Below are 18993 nucleotides of genomic sequence, written 5' to 3' on the forward strand. Positions count from 1 at the left end.
TATTGACTTTGAAAGACTATCTGGTGCTTTTTGGAAAGGCAAGTACTATCTAACTTTTGAAGATCTGCAGCTCAATACGCAGAAACTTGCTGCGAACGCCTGGATTCGAATATTCCGTACTCAAACTAGTACATAAAGGCAGCTAACATCTCCCATAGCAGCTCCAGGCTCACTACTGCACCAACAACACCGAGATTATATCAAAGTATTGTTGAATGTGTTTTTTGAACTAATCGCAGTAATCAGAAGTTCTTCATGAAGATAAAGAAGAGTCCGCTGTCGTCTCGGCGGCAGCACTTTGTAAGTGATTCTCCTCCCTTTATGTGGCGTGCATTTGCTTCTGTCGCCAGCAATTTGCAATAGGAAACTGACCGCATATATTCATCAGCCGGAATCTATTCAAGAGTTCATTACTACCGCATCGACATGTCCGCTTTCAGATCTCGCCAAGCAGTTGCAGTCATTTGGCACGTCGTGGAATCAGCCCAAAGGCGACTTATATCACTGGATCCCACTATTAAATCGATTTGACGACATCTTGGAAGAGGCTACGGCGAAAAGCAAATTGAAGCTCAACCTGCCGACTCCCTATGTATTTTCGTCAGACGAGGAAGCGTTACTAGTCGCGGTGTTGGATTTCACCTCGTTGTTGCTTGAGCACTGTTCGCGACGAAGCATCTATGCGAGTCAATCTGTATGGTTCCACTGTATATCATCCACGCGTGAAATATGTTCTAACACAGATTCCTCATAGTGTCTTTCTGGCTTGTTGTATGCCACGTCGTTGCCGATCGTGATCGCTACTTTGAGAGTCTGCGCTCGATTGGCTCAACGATATTCACAAACCAATTCAAACAGATCACCGATTGTTCTCATTAGCCAGGAGAAATTATTTCGACTAGTGGGCGCGTACCCTCCGGCTCCTCCACTCGATCACTCTGGCAAAGTTACACTCTACGATCTTATCGATGACACGAAGGAGTGGAGTTCTGAGTGGGCTAAGATCAATTTTCAGTACTATCAAGTTGGGTCAGCAAGCGAATTGGCCCAGCCCGAATTTACACCTGCTACAGCGGCAGCTCCCGCAGCGCCGATGCCAGTCACCCCTGTCAAATTCGACAAGACTCCAGAGAAGTCTAATGACGGTATGCTTACATACGTCGTATCGCCTAAGGAAGTTGAGGAGTCTTCATTGAATGCTCTTGAGAGCCGTGTCTTCGCGCAGGTCCCTCGTGATTTTGTTATCGACGCGTTCCTGCTCACACGAACTGCCAAGGCATTTACCGGCGGATCCAAGGGCCTAGAGATGAGGCAGCAACTTACGGCCGTACGATGCTTAGCTCTTGAATTCCTGGCTTATTTAGTTCCCGATTCTGTGATTCAGACACGTCTCTTTGCCACTAATGCACAGCTTGTTCCGTCATTGTGCGACTTGATACATCCGGACAAGAACGTGCCGCGGGAGTTACGAACCACGGCTTTGGAGACTCTCCAGGCTCTATCCTTGCACCGGTCGAAGCATAACGAGATCTTATCTTCTTTGAGCGCGAATGTTAACTACGGCGTCTTGCTTTATATTGTGCGAAGGATTGCGAAGAATTTGGAAGATGGCGAAGTTATAGATGAATATTTCGTGAAGAGATTGTTTTATCTGCTCCAGCTTCTTTCCAGCAACAGCCATTCTGCGCAAGTTCTCGTTACGGCTGGCCTAATGTCTATTATCCTTCAAATTGTTAGGACGCCGAGTAAGGACTACGGTACTTTGAAGATAGCGGTCACTGTTACACAACATTTAGTCAATACTACTTCTGGCGCCGTGTCTGACTTCTTTCAAAACGGTGGATTGGACATTGTTGTCAAGAGAATCGAAGAAGAAGTCGACTATCATATCGCGAATCCTGATTACACTGTGGAACAGTCTGCTATTTTGGACTACAAAATTAGCTTTGTCCGCGCTCAATTTTTGCGTTCTCTTTATAAACTGTTATTGAGCATGATGCAATCGCCGGGTAATGCAGATCGTCTCAGAAACTTGATTGAATTGTCAATCTTGGATTCGTTGAAGAAGACAATATCTCATTCTGAAATTCTTGGTAACGACATCGTATCATATGCAATCGACATCATGTCTACCTTGATTCACAATGAGCCTACATCGTACGCAATCATCAGCGAGTCAAAGCTTCCGCATGTCTTTCTTAATGCGATTCCCGAATTGATCAAACTTCCAAAGGTTACGACAATTCCGTACGCTATAGGGGCAATTTGCCTCAACAATTCTGGACTCGATTTGGTTAGGGAGTTACACGCTTTAGAGAACTTCTTCCAGGTCTTCAAAAGCGCAAGCTTAGCGCAATCATTGTTACATCCGAGCGAGATTGGAACGGCGTTTGACGAAATGGTTCGACATCATCCGGCTCTGGAGCCCGAAGTGACGACACTAATTCTATCTGTGGTGCAAGATATCGTTGACCAGTGCGGACGTATACCAGGTGGCGCGAGATTCTTCCCGGTTAAGGCAGACGTGCTTAAGACCGATGCGGATGACGAACTCGTGGTTCAAGATGCTCAGGCAGATTGCATCTCACTGATTGAGAATTTTTGCAAGTTTCTGGATATACTTATTCAGCACCATTCACTGTGTAAGGAGTTCATTAACCGCGGCGGTCTTACGCCTCTAATGGAGCTCTACACCGTTCCGTCGTTGCCTTATGATTTCGCAGCCCGACCTTCGGCTATATGCTTAGCCAAGATCCTGAAGACGGCCACTGAATACAATGCTCCGGTAGCGAGTCTGGTTATTTTGAAGGCCTCAGCGAAGGCGTTGTCGGATATCAGAGTCTTTTTGGACTACGACGCAGAAGGTTCGTTTTTTCAGAACTTGGAGGAAGAGAGCGTTGACACGGCTTCGAAATTCGTGAAGTCACTCAACACAGTTCACTGCATTGCATATCTGCTTTCGTATATGTACATGCACTTAACGGTTCCACAGTCGAAAATGGCGATGCCTATGATTCAACCTCTAACGATGGTGGACGAATGCAAGAGCTTGCTGTCGGACCTAGGCAAGCTTCAGCGAAACTGCTTGTGGGAAGATATATTCATTTTTAAGAGTTTGTCTGACGATTGGCGCGACGCAAGCCGTGTGGTGACGACAGAGGATCAACGAAGTTACGATCGCAGACAAGAGATTATTGAGTCAGAAGCGAAGATCGATGTGACTGATAATCGGTACAAAAACGTAAAGGTCGCGCGTTACATGATGAGCCAGATGCCTGGCTCGGTTAGTCAGATTTTTTCGGGTATCTCGAGATGGACATTGTCTCGCCGTGGACAGGATCTTCTCAACAAGAAACAGGGATTTCTCGTGGGAGAAGTCCTTGCGAAGACGCTCCTCGACAGCTTGAAATATGACAGACTAGGTATGTTTTGAGGATGCGATTATGATGGCTTTCAAGACGCTAATAGCTCCGCAGATCTGTTCCAAGACAAACGAGACAAGTACGCGTATTGGCTTCTTTTACTGTCATCAAGCCGACATATCTTGTTCGACGACCAACGAGCTAGTTCCCCTAGTTTACAGACCGTTGTGGTTATTTGCTTTAAGCGTCTTGGCGGCATAGATGTCTTGATCAGCATTCTGGAAGGTTTGTGGTATGAGCTCAAGACTCTGCCGCCCGCGGAGGACGGTTACAAGTCGTTGCTATCAAACCAAGCCAGGACTTTTGGGGATGCGGTCGTTCTTCAAATTTTTTCAACTTTGGTGAATTCTAAGGCCGTTATCGAATCCGTTCAGACAATTAGTCTGAAATGCCGAGATCCAGATCGATCGGAATATTTCAATCCTAGCCAATTCCTGGTGGAGTTGCGGATGGCGGTGCTTCCAGTTATCGAGAAGTTATGGCTTTCGGATGGACTGACGAACGTTTCAACGCCAATTTTGAACAGCTTTATTGGCATTTTGACATCAATAATGCTTGCGGATGGCGAAATCGGTGCGCTTGTTAAGGGAGACAAGGCTTGGTCTTCGGACCAGTTAACTGCGGACTCATTCCAGGGCGCTGAAGAGAATGTTCGCCAGCTCTTAAATTTGAGACTATCGAGACCATTGGTCGAGGTTGCTCTTACACGGGCGTCAGCTGCAGTCGACAGAAGTGCTGGACCAGCTACTCCTTTGCCTTTGACTCCAGAAATATCGAGTGCAACTAATGCCCTTGGAATATTCAACGCTGGTGAAAATGAGAGCTCAACTGACAATACGCCGGAAAATTCTGTTGCTTTAGCGTCCCCTACTGGGCCGTCTGGAGCCGTTGAGTCTCAAGAGTCAAGAAGCGGGGTCCAAACTTCAGCACGCCGGAGCGTGCTAGACGAGTTTTTCGGTGGCGATCGTGCGCATGATCCTTTTTTGTTTGACTTTGCTCCGCCGTCCTCAGATCGCGGAACAGAGATTGATGCTCCTCCAACGAATCCGCTAGTGGATACGCCGATGGAAGGGACAGAGAGTGAGCATGAGACAGAGGGCCAAGTGTCAACTTTGGCTGCTGTGACTAGCGACACGTCAATCTGCTACGTGTCTGATTTGGACAAGATAAGATTCCGACTGCGAGAGTCTATGGTATCTAGATCTCTGATAATTTTGAGAGCTCATCCGGGTGTTGTTTTCAGTCTTGCGAATCTTCTGCAATCCACCTTCAGCGGAAGGGATGATACAATCACTGACCGGAGGAAATTGACCGCGGATATCACAGACTACATGCAGAGTTTTAATTCTTCTGACGGAAAGAATGTCGCCACCCTGAAGTCGACTGCTCATTTACTAGGATTATTGCTTCAATCTGATCTCTTCTTTGCGGCGGGTAAAGAAGCTTTGAGGGAGCAGTGGGAACTCTTCATCGACCTCCTGCGGAGAGCCACTACCGACGAGGAATCTTACATTGCGGACGTGCTATTCGTTATTGAGCGGATTCTTGTGAACGCAGAGACTCCTTTACCTGTCGATACCAATGAAACAGGGCCGATACTTGCGCTGGATGAAGTCCCTGCGAATATTAGGCGCATGATCTTTGACGTGTTGGTAAAATTGCCGATCCCGAAGACAGAACGCGCCGCAACCGCTGTTGCGCGCATTTTGGTTATTCTTACTAGGGATCACGCACTTGCAGTGGAAGCATTTGATAAAGGCGCTATTGCTATGCTCGTGACGGCCAGTAGCCAGGTGCAGGAGAGTGGGCGCGCGAGGCTGCAGAATTTGATTAGTCTTCTTCTTCGTCACGTGATCGATTATCCTGACATATTGAGAACCATGATGAAAATGGAGATTAGGAACTGGCTCTCTCAGCCGCGGCCACGACCAACGGATGTAGCTACGTTCGTCCGCGCAAATTCGAGTATTTTCTTGCGTAATCCGCCGATTGCTGTTGAAGTTACGAACGATATATGCAAACTTGTGCTATCTCCGGAGCTCTCATCTCGACAGCCCACTATCATTTTGAAATCTCAGGCAGCATCTAGGGCGGAAGATGAATCCAGTGCTGACAAGACCGAGGACGGGGCTTTAGCGAAAGAAGACGGTGAAGATGAGCAAATGACTGATGCTAAACTCGCGGAACCACTTACTACGCACAAGGCTGCCTTGTCGGAGTTGAACACAGGAGTCATGCATTATTTGTTGAACGAATTGCATTCCATCAAAGAAGATGTGCCCGTGCCACCGGACGTGGAAGAAGGGAAAGAAGAGAGCGATTCTAGTCGGTCGGAGTTCAATGCGGCGAATCATCCTCAGTTTATGCGCAGGATCTATATTCTGGAAATCATCACAGAGTTGCTCTCGTCGTACAATCAGTGCAAGCTGGAATTTATAGGCTACTCTAAACGGTCAACGATTATTACGCCATCAAAGCCTCGCTTGTCGGTTCTGAACTATTTCCTGAACGAACTTCTAATCAGTGGTATGTTTACAGTTTCGGCATCATCCGAGGAACTTGACGTCAAGAAAAAACATGCAATTTCTGGAATGACGGCGAAATTGCTGTACGCTCTTGTTTCTAGCACTGGCGAGTGCCTTGATGCGAACGAAGATGATTCAACAATTGTTCATATTCGACGCTTTGTTCTTGATGCTATTCTTCGCGCATTGAAGGACGTGTCAACCTCGAGTGATGTTCTTGGCGTGCGATATGTTCGACTGGTCTGTCTTAGTGCTCTTTGCTCAAAGTTTCTGACTGGACGGAGTGGTGCTATCGGCGCATCGAAGAGCATTCTTTCGCTGAGAGAAAATGACGCACAAGCTATTGCGAAGATCATGTTCGAAAAGAATTTTGTTGGTGCGCTCACCTCTACATTGGCGGATATCGATCTGAACTTCCCAGGCGCTCAGCGGGTTGTGAAATCGATACTCAAGCCTCTAGCCAAATTATCAAGCGTCTCTATTGAGCTGTCTGATGTGCTATCTTTGACGAAGCCATCCGATCAAGCCGACGACGACTATATTTCAACTGATTCCGGTCCGGAGGACTATGTACAGGAGGAACGACCCGATTTTCTGTCAAATTCTGCGCTTGGGATGTATGAAGTTGAAGAAGATATGGACGATGAAGATGATTCTGAAGGAAGTGATATGGACGACAACGTCGATGAGATGGAATACGAAGAAGAAGGAGACGACGACGACGATGCTCATTCGGTGGATGAGGATGATCCTTACACTGCGGACGAAGAAGAGATTACGTCCTACGTTGGTGATCCTACCCACAGCTACGATGACGAGGATACAGATTTGTCGGATGAGGACGATGACGAGGATGACGAGGACGACGAGGACGAAGACGACGATGAAGACGGCATGAATGTGCGTGAGTATTTTTTTGAATTGACTGCTGGTTTTACTAATTATTTACAGGTCGAAATCGTTGTTACTGGGGATCTTCCCTATGATCATATGCACGACGACGAAGTCGGTGACGTGGTCGTGGAAGAAGGTGAAGAAGACGAAGAGGACGAGGACGACGGTGAGTCGTCTGAAGAAATCAACGACGATTACTACAACACAGATGGTGACGACGTTGAAGAAGGATTCGAAGGAGAGTGGCACAACGGGCTTGACGGTGCACCTGTGAATCTCGGAGAAATGGCTCGAACTTTCAGAGAAGGCGTGAGTCCGGAACAGGACGGCGATATTGACGGTGAAGAGGACGACGAAGAAGACGACGGTGAAGAGTCGGATGTCATTCAACCTGAAGATCTTGATTATGAGGACCTCGAACATGATTTGGAAGAGGAGGATCGCTATCGGGATATTGTTTTCCGCTTCGGAGATATGGATTACCCGCATCGCAGAGACATGCCTCTGAGTTATGACGGCATGCCTCAAATTCGGCACAGCGCGCATATCTTCCCGAATTCTCTCTCGCGACCGTCTGGAAGAGGTATGAAAATATGGATGGAATGCTCAAAGGGTCAGCTGCTAACTGTTTTAGGCTGGCCAGATATGGATATAACTGCAAATCCCTTAGGACAGCCACCATGGGAAGAGTTTGGCTCTTCTTTTGGCAGCTCGGTTGGACGGTCAAGTCTTCCAGTTCTATTTGACGACAGCGGCATCCCGAACGGCTTCATCTTTTCTGGACGACGAATGCCGTCAGAAGGAGATTTGCAGATATGGAACGAACTTTTTCAAAATATTGTGCGATCACAGCACAGACGAGCCGGTTCACATTTGCCATATCCCACTGGGATTTTGCCGAGAGATTTTGAGTCGATTTTCGGATATCCGCACACTAGGCAGCCCGCTTTCCGTGACGACCCTCGATGGATCACGGAATCTGCCAACCCAAAATCTACACTTTCACGATGGATCGACGAGTCCATGATTATGTTTGGTAAATCCGGTCAGGAGAAGGCGTCACAATTGGTCAATCATATTCTCAATGTTTTGTGGCCAATTGCTTTAGCAGAAGATGCCGAACGGAAGAAGGCCGAAGCTGAGGCTAGAGAGCGCCAAGTAGAGCGCCAAGAGGAGGCCCGCCGTCAGCAAGAGAAGGAAGCGGCCGAGCGACTTGCTGCAGAAGAGGCAGAAGCAAATGCTCGTCGTGAAGCAGAAGATGCCGCAGCAGCCGCTGCGGCAGCGGCTGCGGAGCAATCCCCTGAAGATGAACCGAAGGAGGCGAATATGGAAGACGCTCCACCGAATGAGGAATCCGAACAAGGACCGGCACCGCCGGAAGAGGTGCAGCGAGTTATTGTTACGATCCGCGGACAACCGATGGATATCACAGGTATGGGTATTGATCCCGAATTTTTGGAAGCACTACCGGAATCTATGAGGGAGGAAGTTCTTACGGCGCATATTCGTGAAATGCAGAGCACGAACCTGCAAAATGGCGGTGAACAAGAATCGGAAATTGCTGCTGAGTTTTTGGCTGCACTTCCGCCAAATATTCGAGATGAATTGTTACAGCAGGAAGCCGCTGATCGACGACGCGCAGAGCAGACGCGCGAGACAGCACCGACCGAAGGTAATGAAACTGATACGGATTTCGCAACATTTTTGGCTTCTCTGGATCCGTCGTTACGGCAGACTATATTAGCAGAGCAAAGCGAAGACGTATTGGCGCATTTACCGCAGGATATCGTGGACGAGGCTCATGAGATTCAACGACGCCATGCCAGCGCGGCTAACTTGACAGCAGCTGCTTTTCTTGACATTGAACCGGCTGCGCGCCACCATGCTGTTCACTTAACTCGACTCCCCCCTCAGCATACGGCCGCGATGAGGCGTGACTTTTTCAACCGCAATGGTATACAGCTCTTGGATCGAGCAGGCATAGCGGCGTTGACAAGACTATTGTATTTACCTCAAGCTGGCGGCCAGCGCAATCCGCTGTATGATATGCTGGTATCCGTGACTGCAAATCGTCAGAGCCGATCAGAGCTGTTTAACTTGATTCTCTCCGTTTTATTAGATGGCAGTTCAGATATTGCATCGGTCGAGCGGAGTCTTAACCAGATCTCTGTACGGGCGCGGCCTCAACAGCAGGTTTCGTTGAATACTCCGTCGAAGAGCATTCTTCCCAATACCCCAAAGTCGCCTGCTGTTATAACGAAAGGAACTCTCTCCATGGCGGCTGAGATTTCGCCGTTACAGTTAGTTCAGCAGTGTTTACAAGCGCTAGAGTATATTGTGAAGGCCAATCGACAACTGGCGTCTTATTTCCTTATTGAACACGAGGCGTCCATTGGATTGAAACGGGCGGCAAGCAGAAAGGGAAAGCTGACCAAGGACACGTTGTCGCGCGGACAAAAATATCCGATCAATATCCTCATTGCTTTACTGGATCGACCAGCCATTCGCGACAGTGCACCGATCATGGACATTTTATCACTTCTCCTTCAGGAAATTACTCGGCCGCTGCATATCTTGACAAAAACTAACGCGGCTGACAAGGATGAAGCTGGTCCGTCTGCAGCTTCTACGCGGACTGAGAGAGAAGAGCCGCATGTTGATGTGACAGCTGAACCCGGGCCTTCTACAGGTTCTGCTGCTGAACTCACCAACGAAACTGAGAAAGAAGAATCGCGATCAGCGAAGCTAACCCCGCCAGTGATACCGGAAGCGAGCTTGTGTTTACTCGTCAATATTTTAACGGCACGAGAATGTCCGAACAAGACCTTACACCAGACTCTTGCTACAATGCAGAACTTGTCAGTGGTCCCTAGTGCCAAGGAGATTCTCGGGAAGGAACTTATCCGACAAGCTCAAGAGTTGGGTCGCCTGGTACCTGATGATTTGAAGGTGCTCTGCGAACGTATTAAGTCTGCACGAGCAGGCTCGGACATTCAAGGAATGGCACTGTCGAGATTTTCGCCGGCGAGCTCGGATCAGGCCAAGCTTCTTCGCGTTTTGACTGCCGTGGATTACTTGTTTGATAGCAGCAGAGAGAACACGAAACCTGAACAGACCACCTCGAGCGGCCAAGAGGAGACGATCGTGAAGCTTTACGCAGGCCTAGACTTTGGATCGCTTTGGTCGGCGCTGGGCGAGTGTCTCCGAGAGATTCAGGAACGGCCGGACATGCTTCACATTGCAACCGTTTTATTACCACTCATCGAGACATTCATGGTCGTATGCAAACATGAAGTTCTCAAGGGAAAGACAGAGAGTACAACGGCCCCGGTCCCAGGAAATCTTGTTCGACTTGATACCGCAGGAAACGTTACGCAGAAGTCCATGGAGCACTTGTTTTTCAACTTCACAGACGAGCACAAGAAGATTCTTAATCAGATGGTTCGCAACAACCCAAAACTTATGAGTGGATCATTCTCAATATTGGTTAAGAATCCGAAAGTTTTGGAATTCGACAATAAGCGCAGCTTTTTCAGTCGTCAACTCCATGCCCGGGCGCAGACCGCGCATATCCACCGACCTTTGGCGATCAACGTTCGTCGCGACCAAGTCTTCTTGGATTCGTACAAGGCGTTATACTTTAAGCGTGGTGACGAAATCAAGTATTCAAAGCTGAATATTAGATTCCACGGCGAAGAGGGCGTTGACGCGGGCGGTGTTACAAGAGAATGGTTTCAGGTTCTTGCAAGACAGATGTTTAATCCTGACTACGCATTGTTTATTCCTGTCGCTTCAGACCAGACGACCTTTCACCCGAACCGGACGTCAGGAGTTAATCCTGAGCATCTTTCATTTTTCGAGTTTATTGGTCGTATTATTGGCAAGGCGCTGTACGAAGGTCGTGTACTAGATTGCCATTTCAGTCGACCGGTATATAAGCGGATTCTTGGAAAGCAGGTGGCGTTGAAAGATATGGAAACTCTGGATCTTGAATATTACAAGTCGTTGGTGTGGATGCTGGAGAATGATATTACGGACGTTATCACGGAGACCATGTCGTTGGAAACAGACGACTACGGCGACAAGAAGATTATTGATTTGATTCCGAATGGCCGAGAGATTTCCGTGACAGAGGAAAATAAGAGAGAGTATGTGCGGCTGGTGGTTGGATACAGATTGCTTACGAGTGTGCAAGATCAGCTGGAGCATTTCTTGAGAGGTAAGTGTTCCTTTATTGATAACGTGAGCATGCACATATTAAAGCAATTTATAGGATTTTACGACATTATTCCTAAAGATTTGGTTTCAATTTTCAATGAGCAAGAGCTGGAGCTTCTCATTTGCGGTCTTCCTGATATTGACATCGACGACTGGCGGAACAATACAATGTAGGTATTCTTATTTTTTTCTCTGTTGAGACACGAGGTTTGCTAACTTGCAACTGCTCCATTAGCTATCAGAACTATTCCGCGTCGTCTCCGCAAATCCAATGGTTCTGGCGTGCGGTGCGGTCTTTTGATGCTGAAGAACGTGCCAAGCTGTTGCAGGTACGTGGGTATTGTGAGGATTAGGTTTGATGTCGATGCTAACAAGACTTAACAGTTCGTGACCGGCACAAGCAAAGTGCCCCTTAATGGGTTCTCAGAATTAGAAGGCATGAATGGTGTGTCGCGATTCAGTATACATCGTGACTACGGTCCAAAGGACAGGCTTCCTTCATCGGTAAGTTTATGTTCTAGATGTTTGCTGCTTGTCGGATCACCTTACTAACACAGCATAACAGCATACGTGTTTTAATCAGATTGACTTGCCAGAGTACGACTCGTACGAGACACTCCGAAGTATATTACTGTTGGCTATCACGGAAGGACGAGAGGGATTTGCCTTTGCTTGAAGAGGGAGAAAGGAGCAAGAAAAGGCTGGCAACGGCGGAGGAGCTTCTATTCTTATCTAATTTGCGTTCGTTATTGTTCTGTTTGAGACGGTATCGTTTCTGTCGTGTATAGGATCCGCTTCATCGGCATATTGTATATTTTCAGATCACAGAAAAAGATATTTTTGATGCTAAGTTGACTGCTGCAATCATTTTGGAATGATTGAGGCATATCTTTGTTGTAAGCGGCTATCACGTGATATGCGGCTATGCGAGACGCGTCTAACAAGCTCAGGCTAAAGAGTCGCTCAAAATACATCGACCACCAAGTCCATCTACCGCGCCAACTACATGAGCAGGGTAGTCTGACTAATCGTCTACCCTACATTCAACACAACGACACGCACACAGCACCATTGGACTAGTGCCAGGTCGTTTGAAAGGTGCCGGCCAAACTTGCGACTACGACGTTTCAGCTACGTCCCTCTATGCGGGGGATTGCAACGCCATCAGGCACCTACTACGCGCAAGCTCAGGACGACTTCCGCGAGAGTCTGCAATTTTAAAGCAAGCAGCACTTTAAACCTATTATAACAGATCGACTGATACACGGAAATGTCGCTATATTTTAAAGCGCGGCAAATGCGCCGACGGCCATTGCTCTCCTTGACTTTTGTTGGCGTCTCGATGGTTCTCCTGTTTTACTACATTTCCTCCTCTGGTTCGGGCACAAAATCGAAGCAGCGGCTTGTGCCAGCTACTGGCGGAACAAAGTCAATCACCCGCTATCCAATGGATAGCCTACAGGCAACGTGGCAATCGTTTGAGAGTCAAGAGCGAGTGCTGATTCTAACGCCCATCGCGCGGTTTTACGAAGAGTACTGGAACAATCTAATCAGCCTAACTTACCCACATGATCTCATAGAGCTTGGATTTATTGTACCGCGTGGCCGTGAGGCCAACAGTGCGCTGGTCCGGCTCGAGGAGGCCGTGAAGAAGCTGCAGACCGGGCCGAAGAAAAATAGGTTCGCAAAAGTGACAATTTTGCGACAGGAGTTTGATAGTCCGTTTTCGCAGAGCGAGAAGGACAGACACGCTCTCAGTGGGCAGAAGGAGCGTCGGGCAGCGATGGCGAAGGCGAGGAACTCCTTGTTCACAACGACGATCAACGCAAAAATTAGCTGGATCCTCTGGCTAGACGCGGACATAGTCGAATCGCCGCCTACACTTATACAGGATCTGGCTGTCCATGATAAGCCAATCATCGCTGCAAACTGCTACCAGCGATATGTTGATCACGGCGAGAACAAGATTCGCGCTTATGATTTCAACAGCTGGCAAGATAGCGAGACCGCGATCAAAATGGCAAACGATATGTCTGACGATGATGTTATTTTTGAGGGCATGTACGATTTATACAACGAGCGGTAGTGATTAATACTAACTATGTTAACAGGCTACTCTGAGATGGCAACCTACCGTACGCTCATGTCATATATGTACGTGGAAGGAAATGGCAGCCACGAGGAGGTGCTTCTCGACGGCGTTGGCGCGTAAGTTTTCTGACTTCGTTCTCGACTGGCGCAAAACTTTGTCCACTGACTCATGCTATTGCCAGAACTGCACTGCTTGTGAAATCAGAAGTACACCGCGACGGTGCAATGTTTCCGCCGTTCCCGTTCTACCACCTCATCGAGTCCGAGGGCTTCGCAAAAATGGCCAAGCGTTTGGGATACCAAGCCTACGGCTTGCCAAACTATTTGGTCTATCACTACAACGAATAACTTAGTATAATATCATCATGATCAGTTTCAGTTTAAGTTTCCTTTCGTCCTACCCCTTCCTCTTCCATGTCTCCATGTGTTTGTAATCCCCTTCCGCCTTGTAAACAAATCACACTTTTAGCCAGAACGACTTCCTTCTTGACTCCCTTCATGATGCCAGAGCTTGTGCAGTCTCCTTGCATTTAATGTAGTAATTTCTTTTCTTTTGTTTTGGTTCGACTGTGTTGACTAGTGGCAAACGGCGCCAGTCATTATGTACTTTGTTAAGAGCAAAATAGACAGCGTCGTTCAGTGTTCTTGTTATTCGTAATAAATTACGCGTTCTCATCACATAAACAAGCTTGCATTTTTAAGTACAAATTTCCAACCGCTCATTTACTTGATTGAACCCACAATCACCACAAATATGTATATCGAAATGTCCATATGAATTCATGTACTGTTTGTAGACAGTTCACACTAGAATGATCAGCGCCCCCGTCGGCGCAACAATATGAAAGATGCAAAGATTAAAAAATTGAACACTTAAAACTCAAAAAACCCATCCCTTTGAGCTTCACACTTCCATGATGGCCGTTTCATTCGTCGTCACGCGTAACAAAAATATATGCAAATAAGCTCGCAAAATAAAGTAAGATGCACAATATCTCAAAAAGATATGCGGTATGAGATGCTCCCTTAAACCCAATAAACACGCAGTACAGGTAAGAAGTTAATCCAGTCCCAAAATAAAGTTTGTTCATATTCTACCTTTACAACCATTCCTTGTAGCGCATAATATAAAACTTCTTGACCACCTGGGTAGCCAAGAAGTATCCAACGATAGCCGCAATCAAAAAAGGGTAGAACATGCCAGGAACCGGCAGCATCTGCAGAACGCGAGTACCAAGAGGAGTGAACGGAATAATAATGCCAACAACGATCACAGCTAGAGTAGCAAACAGAAGCTGCCACGATGGTCGGCGCTGGAAGAAGGGAATCTTCTCGGTGCGGATCATATGCACAATAAGCGTCTGTGTGATCAAACCAACGTAAAACCAGCAAGTCTGAAAATATTTGACATCATCCGTGAATGGCCGTCTGTAATCGAAGTAGAACCACAGAACCGCAAAAGTGTAAACATCAAATATAGACGACAAAGGACCGAAGTAAACCATGAACTTGAAAATCGAATCAGCCGCCCAGGAATGTGGATGTAGCAGATACTCCTCGTCAACGTTGTCCCACGGAATAGCAATCTGAGATAGATCGTACAGTAAGTTCTGGGTAAGAATTTGGTTTCCGGTCATAGGCTGGAATGGAAGCCATGCAGAGGCAATGAGAACCGAGAAAACGTTACCAAAGTTCGAAGACGCAGCCATCTTGATGTACTTAATGGTATTGGCATGCGTCTTACGTCCTCGCAAAATGGCATGAGTAATAACATGCAAAGACTTCTCCATGAGAATAAAGTCAGCGGCATCCTTAGCAAGTGGCGTAGCAGTATCAACCGAGATACCACAGTCAGCGCCACGAAGCGCTAAAGCATCGTTGATACCGTCACCTAAGAAACCGACTGTATGACCGTTCTTCTTCAACGTGTTGACAATGTTAAACTTTTGGAACGGAGTCAGCTTCGCGAACACTGTGCATCGTTCAACAGCACCTTCGAACTCCTCTTCGTCCTCCTCGATCTCTTCCAGCTCCGCACCAGTAATAATGTACTCCGTAGAGATGCCAACATCTTTACAGATTTTACAAGCGACGGCCAAGTTGTCGCCGGTAAGGACCTTGATATCGACGTTATACTTCTTGAAATCTTTAATAGCGGCAGCACAATCGTCCTTAGGGGGATCCAGAAAAGTAAGGAAACCAATGAAGGTCATACCGGTCTCATCCTTGTCAGAAGAGAATTGGATATCACCGGATTCGATGCGCTCCTCGGGGATGATCTTAACGGCCAACGCCAACACACGGAGACCCTGAGAGTTAAGCCGGTTAACTTTCGCAAGAAGTCCCATAATGTATTCACCGGTCAGCTTAACATCAGTCTGAACATCTCCGTTATATTCACGGACTGATTCGCAATTGTCAATGACCTCCTCAACAGCACCCTTGCAAATAAGTTCAGTAGTTGTAGTCCCAGTTTTGAGGATGATACTCATTCGTCGCCGAACGAAGTCGAAAGGAAGCTCTTCGATAAGAGAATAAACAGCACCCTTCTCAACAGGATGGTACTCTGACAAGGTCTCGTTGCCAGCGGTAAGGATAGCAGCATCGAGAACATTCTTCAAACCAGTGGAAAAGTGTGAGTTCCAGACGGCGTACTTCAATACGTCGGGATTGTTGAAGTTCTTCGAGTCCAAATGCTCAGTCAAAACAACGTCGTCCTTAGTCAATGTACCAGTCTTGTCACTGCAAATGACATCAACAACGCCCATGGTCTGAATCGAGTCAAGCTTGCGAACAATAGTCTTATGCTTGGCCATTTCCGAGGCACCATATGCAAGGTTGGCATTCAAAATCATAGGGAGCATCTCAGGAGTGAGGCCGATAAGAACAGACATGCCGAAAAGGACAGCCTCGTAAAAGTCGTGAGTGGTGAGGCCATTAACGACGATAACAATAGGAACCATGACGAGACCAAATCCGAGAAGAAGATAAGCAACCTTGCGAACACCCACGTCAAAAGAATTGCGAGTGTCCATAGACTCAGAGTTCAAAGTGGAGTTAATGGTTGAAATGTAAGTCTGGTTAGCGGTGGCAATAACCACTGCACGGCCACGACCGGAAACGACAGAGGTGGACATGAAGCAGATGTTCGACAAATCAAAAACGGATGACGGCTTATTAACGTTGGTTGATTTCTCAACGGGAAGGAATTCACCAGTAAGAGAGGACTGCGAAACGAACATGTCTTTCGATTCAATCAGAAGAATGTCACCGGGAAAGATGTCACCGGCCCTGAGTAGCAAAACGTCACCAGGAACAACATCAGCAATGGGAACTTCAACCTCGACGAAGCCTCCGTCGGAAAGAGGTCGAATGACCTTAGTCATTGGCTTGACAAGATCGCGCATCGACTGGAAAGAGCTCTGAGATTTCATTTCTGCGCATGTTGAGTTAATAAATTAACTAGAACGGCTTTGAACCAATCGAAACTTACCTTCGTATGAGCGCAGACCGACACTAACGATAACCATAACAAGGACGAAGTAGAAAGTAGTAGGATCCTCGGCAACACTGATGGCTAAGATACCGAGAATCATGAGAAGAATGTTGAACGGGTGGATGAGGCCTTGGAAAATAATGAGGTACCAAGGCTTAAGAGCAGCGGACTCGAGTTCGTTACGGCCATACTCCTCCAGACGCTTGGCAGCATCAGATGCCGTGAGTCCGTTGAAGTCGGTGTCAAAGCGTTTGAGAACATTATCATAGTCTAGATGCGCCACCTCAAATAGAGCAGACGCGATGCGATGCTCCTGTTCGGAAGTCTTCGACAAGTTGGCGGACTTGCCAAAAAGAATATCGTTGAGCCAGATCTTAAAATCGGCAAACATGCCTCTCCTGCGCGAAGATCGAGAGGCTTGGAAGGACATCGCATCATCTATGGAGGGCGTTCCGATGTCGACGAGGACGTCGTCTTCTTGTCCAACAGGCGCTAGATGAACGGCATCAGTACGAAAGCGATCTTAGCAAATAGCCTACAGAAGCGACATACCCGCGCCGTACGACGGCACTCCGATGTGGGCAGCCGGGGCTGCTAAAGGAGACTTCTCTGAGGCGGCCTCAGCCCGGTTAGACTCCTTGGAGGTCCGGGAACTGCGGTGTGAGGGCGGCATTTGCGATATCGTATGCGATGCCAGTATGAAGAAATGCGATACGAGGGGATGCAGAGTGGCCTATGGCGGCGAGAGGAGAACCGTCCAGGTGTTCCTAATAGTCTGCAAAGACCAGTTAGTCGACCGAAGCGGACCTAGGAGCCAAAGGGGTGTGCTGCTGCCGTACCGAATGGAACTGCAGCTAAGAGACGGAATAAAGCGCTACCAGGACGGGAAGTGGGCGCAGAAGAGGAAGTAAAGGAGGAGAAAATGGAGGAACGGAGAGGATAAGGGAATGAAGAGGAGTGGAGGAGCGGGAAGGAGTGACGCGAGTCCCGCGGGTTGGCCTGGCGATGTGTTGTGTTTTCGTGCACTGCTCTACCGGCCCTGCGCCGCGCGCCGGTCGTGGCCCAGAACGAGCTCCAGCCTGCGCCACAGCTCACGCTACTGACTCCAATACTACTCCTTCCGGTCTAGCTTGAGACCGGATAGGACCTTACATCCTGCCTCCAGCCGCATTCAACTTCCCCGCTGAACCGGAGCTACGCAACCGCGGACCGATGTCGCGGTGTAGACCGCAGTGTTTATCCTGGCAGAGCCGGACCATCGCCTCACAGACAGACACAGATAAATCTCCAAGCACATGCGCACGCACTTGCTTTCGACGGGAACCTGAGGTCTTGCAAGCAGCTGTGTTTTAGTTGTCCCGCTGTTTGTTGTGGTGGGAGCACGGAACTCTGGAGCGGGCCAACTAGCCTTATGCGGACTCGGCATTGCCCTTCGCTCTCATTTCGTTTCCGGCGCAAGTCACGTTTCCAGATCACAGCCACACGCGTAACCCCGGCGAAACCGGTTCGTTCATAATGCACAGCAAGAGGCGATGACAAACCACAACGACCGCATGTATCACTAACCTGCTACTTCGCTCAGTGGTAGTGATTCTGCGAGCGCAACTTCACTGATCATGAGCACGTATTGAAGGCTGTGTAAACGGCAGAGCATGTGACAGCTGGCACAGTACTTACTCAGGTAACGACTAGAATTCCGATCTGACGTCACACTTACGTTGCTCCGGACCGTACAGTCCCGTACAAACTACGAAAGCGTTACGTAGTGGCCGTACAAATGCGTTGCGTTCACACTGCCACAATCGACCTGTATGATTGATTTCAAATTGCAGTTTGTCATACATATCTAGCCAGAATGCGGATGTGCTTGTAAGCTGATTTGAACTCCTTCCCAATGATGCGAGTGATGACGAACTTGCTGAACGCAATAGTATGATGTATGTTGCGCGACGCGACGGCGCAACTTAGACGCGTGTCATGAGGCCGCGCTCCCAGTTTTCACGACGCATATACCACGGTTTCACCTCAATGTCTCCTTCGTACATATCAGCACATCTCGCACATCTCACAGATAGGTCCTCAACTCATTCGCATTCAACAATGTAAGTAGTAGTTAGTGTCGGACCTGTGATACTACTGGTAAGTCGGACTTCCGCTAGCACCGGCACTACCAAATGGCCTTGTACTGCAATTGGCAAATTACATAAGGCAGGAGAAAAATAATCCGCTATTGAGGTTTTGCAGATTCGCGCACCATTGGATCACGATGAGTGATGCTCGTACGAACTTCGCTGTCACCAGAGCGTGAGAGCGTAGTGCGAAATCCTCCGGGACAGCGCCGTTGCGG

The 18993-nt window shown here is 48.0% G+C and overlaps 3 protein-coding genes across 3 annotated transcripts; 2 read left to right on the top strand and 1 right to left on the bottom strand.

The window, feature by feature from the left end:
• Nucleotides 1-255: 255 nt before the first annotated feature.
• On the top strand, nucleotides 256-11735 carry V1518DRAFT_402950 (uncharacterized protein; the record flags this gene model as incomplete). Its single annotated transcript, XM_066901855.1, has 8 exons — nucleotides 256-300; nucleotides 389-694; nucleotides 755-3422; nucleotides 3477-11060; nucleotides 11115-11229; nucleotides 11295-11388; nucleotides 11444-11563; nucleotides 11625-11735. The coding sequence occupies 8 exons, from the start codon at nucleotides 256-258 to the stop codon at nucleotides 11733-11735; spliced, it is 11043 nt and encodes a 3680-aa protein (XP_066761975.1).
• Nucleotides 11736-12115: 380 nt separating this feature from the next.
• Nucleotides 12116-13572, top strand: V1518DRAFT_18858 (Anp1-domain-containing protein). The gene is made up of 3 exons (XM_066900863.1): nucleotides 12116-13116; nucleotides 13171-13267; nucleotides 13333-13572. Exons 1-3 carry the CDS (start codon nucleotides 12330-12332, stop codon nucleotides 13496-13498), a joined length of 1050 nt encoding a protein of 349 aa, XP_066761976.1. The 5' UTR covers nucleotides 12116-12329; the 3' UTR covers nucleotides 13499-13572.
• A 379-nt stretch (nucleotides 13573-13951) lies between these two features.
• On the bottom strand, nucleotides 13952-17319 carry V1518DRAFT_443655 (uncharacterized protein; the record flags this gene model as incomplete). Its single annotated transcript, XM_066906443.1, has 3 exons — nucleotides 13952-16586; nucleotides 16644-17138; nucleotides 17199-17319. The coding sequence occupies 3 exons, from the start codon at nucleotides 17317-17319 to the stop codon at nucleotides 14251-14253; spliced, it is 2952 nt and encodes a 983-aa protein (XP_066761977.1). The 3' UTR covers nucleotides 13952-14250.
• Between the last annotated feature and the right edge of the window lie 1674 nt (nucleotides 17320-18993).

This window comes from Limtongia smithiae (assembly GCF_038497785.1).
Source record: "Limtongia smithiae strain NRRL Y-17922 unplaced genomic scaffold V1518scaffold_1, whole genome shotgun sequence".
NCBI lineage: Eukaryota > Fungi > Ascomycota > Lipomycetes > Lipomycetales > Lipomycetaceae > Limtongia > Limtongia smithiae.